Source organism: Melanostigma gelatinosum (assembly GCF_949748355.1).
Source record: "Melanostigma gelatinosum genome assembly, chromosome: 10".
NCBI classification, from domain to species: Eukaryota; Metazoa; Chordata; class Actinopteri; order Perciformes; family Zoarcidae; genus Melanostigma; species Melanostigma gelatinosum.
In genome coordinates this window covers 16,589,439-16,598,012 of record NC_136643.1, presented here as the reverse complement: position 1 = coordinate 16,598,012, position 8,574 = coordinate 16,589,439, and the positions used below count along the sequence as shown (strand labels likewise).

Genomic DNA, 8,574 nt, shown 5'->3' with positions numbered 1-8,574 from the left:
AGTAGACGTTCCAGTTCATCTTACAGGTGTTAATAGGGTTGAGCTCAGGGCTCTGTGCAGGCCAGTCAAGTTCTTCCACATCAAACGCAACAACACTTTTATTTATGGACCTGCTTTGTGCACGGGGGCATCATCATGTCGACAGAGGAAAGGATCTTCCCCAAGCTCTTTCTCAAAAGTTGGAAATGTGCTTTTTTTCTGAAATACCATTGCATGGTGTAACATTAAAGGAAACATATCATGAAAAACTCACATTTTCAGTACTTGAGCACATACATTTGGGTATCAGGAGCGCAGACTCACAAACTGTGAAGTAGGACAGCCCAGTCCGTTTTGTGTGGGCTGCTTAGATCAGAAAACATGTTATTCAACAAGCCATTCAGGTTTGGCTCCCCTTTCTATGTCACATGCCATGTATACCATAAGTCACATCTTAAAGAGACAGGCGCTAAAACAGAGCGTATTCAGGGATATTCAAACAGATATGAGAAAATAAACTGAGGAGACTACAGTCCAAACCATGAAAAATAGCCCCAGTTCAAGTACATAAAGGTATTCAGTGTTGTTTAAAAAAGGTTTAAGAGAATCAAATATTTGTTGTATTTCATGCAGGTGGTACAGTGCCAGAAACATTGGCATCTGCACAGTAGAACATCTCCGCGCCGTGTGAGCAATCCTGAGGGTAGAGGCCCGTCATGGTCAAACCGGTGATCATAACAAACAAGCCAATTAATATCAAGCTGGTGGGTATCAAGTTTTCACCCTGGAACCAGCGGCCGGGGGAGAGTTTGAGGAAGCACGCAGATGGAATGATGAAGATCAGAGGCGTGGCGCTCAGAACACCCTGGATGGTAGAAGAGAACACCATTAAGGTCAAATTCAACACCTCATACACACTAACCAAAATGAAAATGCAGATGGCTGAGTTTATATCACTCACATTCAGCTCCAAAACAACTCCCAGACAATCATTGGCCAAAGATATGGATGCGCAAACTGCAACTATGAGAAACGTTATTGCCACATGTTCCAATTGTGAAAGATCCCGACTGTAAAAGACCTTGGATAACACCTGAGAAGGTAAACAAGAGAGAGGGAGTTGTAATGCACACATTGTTTCAGATGCCTGGGGACACACCTCTACAGCTGACATTGGTTGTACTGTCACGTACTGAGCAGCTCTGCAAGAGCAGTTGGGAGTGAAGTGGGAAGCTTTCCTTTTGTTCATTTCGTCACAAAGCCACGCCTCTGGCTCAAACCCTCAGATTACCACTTCCCCTCACATATGTAAACGTTTAACTGTTAAATTCTTAGGTTGGAGTACGAGAAAGGATCACTTACCTCACGTGTAACAAAACACTCCAGTGGAAATGTGGTCATAATGCTGAGGCCAAAACAGAAGCGACCAAATGTTGCCAGGTTATCATTTCTGCAGTAGTTCTCAAATACGTCTCCTAAAAAAAAAGGTGGAAATATGAGAGCATAAACATACAATGTTGATATTAAAAAGAAATAAACTGTAGAGTCGTGTAGTTTGCTATTCCTAATATCGCTACCTTGTGTGTAGCCGGTGAAGGTGGTATAGCCAGCAACGGCAAACGCAGCGCTGATTATTAACGCAGAGCCTACGGACACGTGGGTGACCAGAGACCAGTTGGCTAGCGTGGGCTGCTCCAGAGAACCATAGATGAGAAAGCTGTTGTGGTGGCATATAAAGGCTAAAGAGACACACAGGGGCAGAACATAGACACACCATTAACACATAATAACACTCAAAAGTATTGCTCATAACAACAGTTTGAAGTGTTTTCCTTTTTAGCTTGAACTTTCAACTCCAGTTAACTTGGTACCTTGTCTGAACCAAGAGGGCCTCTTTCCTCTCTGCAGAATGGATTTGATGGTGAGCTGATCGTATCCATCCCTTTTAAGACTGAGAGACTGCCAACAACACCTGTCTTACTTCAAGTTACACAGCACTGTATTCCCCATCGAAATGACTTCCTTTGTAGCAGTAGTCGCCATTATTGTCAAGCCACTTGAGTCAAGGCCAACATTTTCACCACAATGTGTGTAAAGGCCTTGGTGGACTAGACTCACTCACTTATGGACATAGTCTCATTCAAAAGGAGATGATAACAGGCCTTTTGCTGAATGGGTGAGATTGTGTATCGTCAGGCCTTTGGTTCTGACCATGTGGTGGCATCGGTTTGATCAGAGCTCCGGAAAGCAGCTGGAAACAGGATTTTAACCATGAAGTGAATGTGCAGGTTGTGAAACCAACATAATGAGCTCAATGCTTCACACCCCTTCCGTGCTGGTGTTTAGAGCACTGACCTCTCTCAGGTGTACGGCGGTGCATTGGATCTCTTTTCCCAGGTAAGGGGATAGGACCCCTTTCATCCTGCATGCGTTCTGGGTTTTGTGGATAATCAGCCTTCGTTTACTTGTTTCTAACAGAAAAAATGTATTTGGCAGCCATCTTGGCTCGTGTTCCTGTATACTTTTTGTCTAGTAACAACATGAAGCTGAAGAGATTCTAAGACGTTCAGTCATCGGCACCATGCAGACAAACTCACCGAAAGACATCACACCAACTGCCTGAATTGCATTCCACTTTGCAAATACCCATGCATTCTCTGTAGGGAGGCTAGAGAGTGATATTCACATTCAGTCATCAAGGAGCACAGAAACATATGATTATGTTTGTATAACAGAATTTTAGTTTGAATTCATAAAAAAAACAAAAACAGTGGTTCACACACAGGAAGCATTTGTATCAATGTATGAATATTCATTCATACATTTGAGGTCCAAAGGTAGCTGCTCTGATGATTACAATGATGAGGATGGTAAATGTCAGCACCATTGACAAGAAGGACACCTGGTAACACACACAGATGTTTTACAGGCAGCTTTAAAATCACTGAATGACACTGACAACCGTGTAATAATCGAACTTACCTTCCCAAGTTTCTCTATGTTTCGATAAAGCGAGAGAGGCAGTGTGAATGCAAGGGTTGATAGCAAGATCACAATGCGACGCTCTGCAAGTATGTGATCTGGACCAACTGTAAGCAGAATACACGACAACATATACTTGAATCGTATAGATGCAAAGAATCAAATGTGGGATTTACTGCAGGTGGTTTGTCTTTTATCTAAGGGGGAATACACTACATGCAGCATACCTCCTGGTATTCTCTGAAATACTTTGGTCAGTGTGTCACCAGTTGTGATGTTGTAGCTAATCATGGCTGAGGAAGAAAACAGAGGTGAAGTATCATTCTAGTATTCATGTCTGCAGTATTATTTAGACTGAACCCAAAGTCAACAGTTATAGAAAATAGTAAAAATAGATGAAATAGTAAACCGTTATTATTCGTCAGACCACACTGGAACTTACACATAAAATGTGTGGAAAATGTGTTATTCCATTATATTCAACTTTGGATTACACATTAAACAACTCACCAATGAAAGGATAAAGGAACTGCAGCCCAGATAGAATCAGAAATCCAGGAAAACCAAATGTGCTGTGCACCAGTGACTGATAACTGTTTGTCCGGGACAGGTTGCCTCCTTTAATGAGTAAGATGATTGTGTAGTCTGCCATTGAATGCAAACATGGCGTTAATAGTTTGCTCATTTAATAAATCCATGCCTCCGTATTTTTTCAAAATGACACCTTTCATAAACCCACCCGTGATGAACCCAACAACTAGCAACAGCAGAAGGCCAAAGGGGGGTCCAGCCTGGTTCAATGCATATGGTAAACCTGGTCAAAAAAAGATATACACAAACATATACAGAACTGCAACTAAAGTGTTGTATTTTAAAGCAAAAAAGTGTGACAGTTGGAATCAATACTAAGTCTTTAAAATGCCATGCTGATGCTGTTCTGTTTTTCGCGATAATGACTCATTTATTTGAGGATGAAAGAGTTAAAGGGCAACATGCGCCAGTCATATGATATGGAGGGTTTACCACCGCTGGGCTCGAATGAAAGCTGCTCTTTGTTGCGCAAACAAATACTGTTCAATTAGTTAACTGAATAATCACATGGTTAAGAGTGTAAGAGCAACAGTTTGTATTCATATAATCGATCGTACACAATCAAGTTATACGTTTCGCAGGCAATATTGGCTACTTGAATTTTGATATGGATTTACCTATTATTCCAGATCCTATTATGGAATTGATGAAATTAAAAGACGCCGATATCATTGAACTTCTTGGTTCTCTGGGAGCTTTTTGTCGGGGAATCAATGTGGCCCCTTCTTCATTGTTTAGCTCGGGAATAATAAAAACGGAGCAGTTATTAGACACAACAAAAAGTGTCCGCCTGCTGTTCGTGTCCTACAACAATGGCATTACTCACCTCCTGAGCCATTTTCAGCACCTGCTGCTGTTCGCTGGTTCCTCTTTGTCCACGTGTCCTCGCTGTTTAACTCTCACGTGATTGCGGTGTGGCTGAACAAGGCAAAGTTTATATGTACTTACATCAAAAAAATAAAATAACTGAAGTCTTGAAACATCTCAACAGCGCCCCTGGTCGGTCGTATTCTCTGGGGTTAAATTGGGCCGCAGCCCTGCAGAGCTGAGCTCCTCCCCCTGATGTCTTCTTCTGACGTGTCAAGTGGATTATTAGCTGCTAGGAGTTTATTCTGCTTCGATGCAACAATACTTGCAGTATGGCATTACAACGAGCATGCAACATGAAGTCTTGTATGTAAATAAAATGAAGGCAACAGATGGTTAGCCTAATAATGAAAACACAAGTTATTGTACTTTGCCTATAAGTTACTGTAGATACTGAGGTTGCCTTCGTGCAAAGACGTGTCTATTTGTATGCACAGACATGACTGGCCATGTGTTTCATGGATCACAAATTCAACGAAGCAAAAAAAAAAAATGCCAGTGTTTATTTTTGTAATGTTTTCTGTTGGGACTTAGTGCTTTAAGAAGCTGGATGTAGATAGTTGAATGGAATTTAGTGTGTTGCATTAAAATGTACATTTAAAAGATATTTTCAGAAACCATGCCATTGCTACTCTGGAGAATCATCACCAACGGAACACTTTATACTGAAGAAATAGTCCCTATGAGAAATGTAAACTGTGCCCTACCCCTTTGACAAGGACTCCCCCTCCTCATAAATCCCAATTTAACAAGTGAAACCTGTGCATTGTGTGTGATGCTAATCAGCAGATGTGTAATATACATCCTGACTTTTGACATAGCCTATGATTGTAATACTGCAGCAGTTGTTGACAGGTGTTTAACTTCTGGTTGTACTTTGGCAGTTCATGCCAAAATATGTCTTGACACATACACGGAAATTAGGAATTAAAGGATTTTTCTGCAAAGCAGACTATTAGAAAGGGCCCTTTGTCCAGGGACGGAAACGATTAGAGAAAAAGGAAAGAGCTGGAGATATAATACGTTCAGTAATAAAGAACTGTTTCTCAAGTTGAGAATTTTGGACATTTATTGGTGGTTTTCAGTCAGTTTAGGTCAGATGTTTTGTCTGTTTTTAATAAAAAAACATATTCATGTTGCATAGACCACCATCTAAAATATGACGGCTGTTATATATGTGGATATTTGAATGCCTTTGTAGGCCCACTTTCCCCACACATACATTTATGAAAATAGCAAGATACACAAGCAGACATTAGTTGAGCATTAATTATTCTATGCAGTACTGCGTATTCGATACACTGTTTATAACACAGTTGTAAGCAGATATAGGGCCATTTGAGGTGTTTATTAATTTACAGTACTACCTATTCATTCAGTCATTATTTTATATATAGGGTACACAAATCATTTGAGCTTATTAAAACTGTTGAATATTTAAAGAATTCTGTCCAAAACGCATACTAGTTCCGTCATTATTATTTTTATTATTTATTATATAATTTTGCTCTACATCTCAATACATGATCTGCGATGCGATGCAAAAAACGATGCAGTTAACCATGTAAGGATTCTGTCCAGTTCTTAGCACGTCCATACGATGCAATTCAAGCTCCCATTCGATCGGATTCACTTCAACTTAATTCACAGTGTTCTCATGACGTGTCATATATTCCCTATATAAACATTCGTTGGGTGTTTTCCACTCTGACAAATTTGTAATTTCCCACTTTGCACTTTATTCAAAGTCAATACCGTCCGCATCCACCAGGTGGTATCAGACTCAAGGTGAATGTCCTGCTCGCAGTCAACTTACCCACCCAACTTCACGAAATGAATTATTACTGATATGCAAACACAAGGCAGATACACATATACCTCTGTGATCCGCTTATGCTGTAATGTGATGGGTTATTTCCTCGCTGACTGTGGGGCAGTGACAGGCAGTCAGTGGAATGATCCAATACTTTCTTTGACGTTTGAATAACTGATAGCTCCTGCAAACTCTGACCACCTCATATACACACACACGCACACACACACACACACACACACACGCACACGATTCAAAGTTGTGCGGCTTTAGCTTTTAGTTTCCGATACACGCCGTTTAGACAGCATCTGTATACCGGACAATTACGCACGATAATGTCCACCACATTATCCTCTCTACTGCCATTATGTGCTCTCTGCCCTCACTTGGTACCCAGGAACATCCGGAAGCACAGCAGTACAGTAGTCTACTCTGTCTGTGCCGTGTGGAGGGGCGGATGCAACCAACTCTCTCTCTCTCTTTCTCTCTCTCTCTCTCTCTCTCTCTAATGGTTTTGCAGTTGAAATCGTGGAAATTAGCAGTTCTGTACTGGAAGAAGCGTCAAAACACCTGAAACAGACGGACGGACGGACGGGGTTATATGATACAACATTTTGTACACGCTGAGGCTCTTCCACAACAATTGTATCGTTCACCTGTCGAGGAGGGAACACTAAAGGTGAGTTACCAGAATCTCTTAAAGTTGTTTCTGAGTGCTTGAGTTCGAGAGAAATTGGGCTGAAGTTGACAGAAAAGTCTGTAGAGAATACAACTTGTAACTTTGCGTTTCTGTCTGTCTGTCTATCTATCTATCTATCTATCTATCTATCTATCTATCTATCTATCTATCTATCTATCTATCTATCTATCTATCTATCTATCTATCTATCTATCTATCTATCTATCTATCTATCTATCTATCTATCTATCTATCTATCTATCAAATACATGAATTCAAATATGTCTGTTCTGTGTCTATGCCATTATGTTTAGAGAACTGTGGCTAAGGAGTTCATGAGGAAGCCGCTTTGTATCACATTCGATCAAATTGTGATGTCATCTTTTACGATGTGTTGATGGCCTTTATGGGAAAAGATGTGATTGATCTAATGTACTTCATGTTCGCAAAGACTAGAGTGCAAATGATGGGCTACAATATCGAACAGAAGTTAATGGATATGGCAGCAATTATTAGCCCACATATCTTCTGCTTCCTGCTTGCATGACTGTCAACAGCATCATTAGATTGCTGTCAATTAGAGATTAGACCGTCCTGTTTTCTTTCTTTCCAGACTGCACACACACACACACGGAGACAGAGAGAGAGAGAGAGAGAGCATCAGTTTGTATGTAAAACCTGGAATTCATGACAGGGATCTACGTTCTCACAGCTCTTCATCATCAGCTAGTTCGCCAACGCCCTGGATGAGCGAGATCTAGTCTCTGATCCTGTAGTCTGTGAGAGGCAGCAGCAAGCATTAGTTGTGTACTATTCGGAGCTTTAAGTGTGTTGGTCCGTTAGGAGTCCATAGATACTGAATTGTGATCACTCTGTATAAGTCTGCCTTGCTTATGCGATTTTTGTTGTGAAAAAAGCCTCGTGGACAGTAACAGTGACTGAGAGGTTTTAAAGATGCAGAGATCCTTCTGGAATATTACACTACACCTTATGGCTCTGTTTTGACCTTTGTAAAGGTCTGCTTGTCTTTATTCTCTAATGCTTGTAGCTCGCAGGCTGGTTTGAAGTCTGCTTTCAATAATCAATTTCAAGATGTGGGCAATTCAGAAGGCACAATACTGAAGGTATAGAGGCACGAGAATGTTCCTGCTGAGAACGTATAGGCCGCAAACACACTGTAGCATAACTTGCTTTAGTTTATTCATCACAATGATATTCCAGTTCTGGAAAATGCTTTTTCTTTAACTGTATTACCAAAATATATGTGATTTAATTAACCCAAATGAATGTGAATATAATTGTGTTTTTATACATCTGTCAGACACATACAGTAGCTTTACCCAGCAACAGTTATTCTATCTGGAAGCCTAGAAGCAACAGGCTACAGTCTGTCACCAATATTTTACCCATTCAAAGTACTGAGAAGCCTTTTGAGGTCAACAACATTACGTTTTGCAATAAGAAGTAATGTACATGACATGTTCAAGCTGAGCTTCTGTTTGTTGCTGTGTGAGAGTTGAATATGCTTAAAGGTGTATCATGTGGCCAAAAAGGCCACGGTCAGTCATCATTTAAAGCACATTAGCAGGACACAGTTCAATGTATGGCGAATAGCAAACACCGAACGAGTGTGTTGACATTATGTTCCAGTGAGAGTTGAGGC

The 8,574-nt window shown here is 40.7% G+C and overlaps 1 protein-coding gene across 1 annotated transcript; it reads right to left on the bottom strand.

Annotated features, from left to right (window-relative positions):
• Positions 1 to 604: 604 nt before the first annotated feature.
• Positions 605 to 4,390, bottom strand: slc38a11 (solute carrier family 38 member 11; the record flags this gene model as incomplete). Its single annotated transcript, XM_079276631.1, has 12 exons — positions 605 to 844; positions 941 to 1,072; positions 1,342 to 1,454; positions 1,557 to 1,718; positions 2,577 to 2,647; positions 2,802 to 2,881; positions 2,962 to 3,068; positions 3,189 to 3,254; positions 3,472 to 3,606; positions 3,701 to 3,775; positions 4,170 to 4,290; positions 4,379 to 4,390. The coding sequence occupies 12 exons, from the start codon at positions 4,388 to 4,390 to the stop codon at positions 605 to 607; spliced, it is 1,314 nt and encodes a 437-aa protein (XP_079132757.1).
• Between the last annotated feature and the right edge of the window lie 4,184 nt (positions 4,391 to 8,574).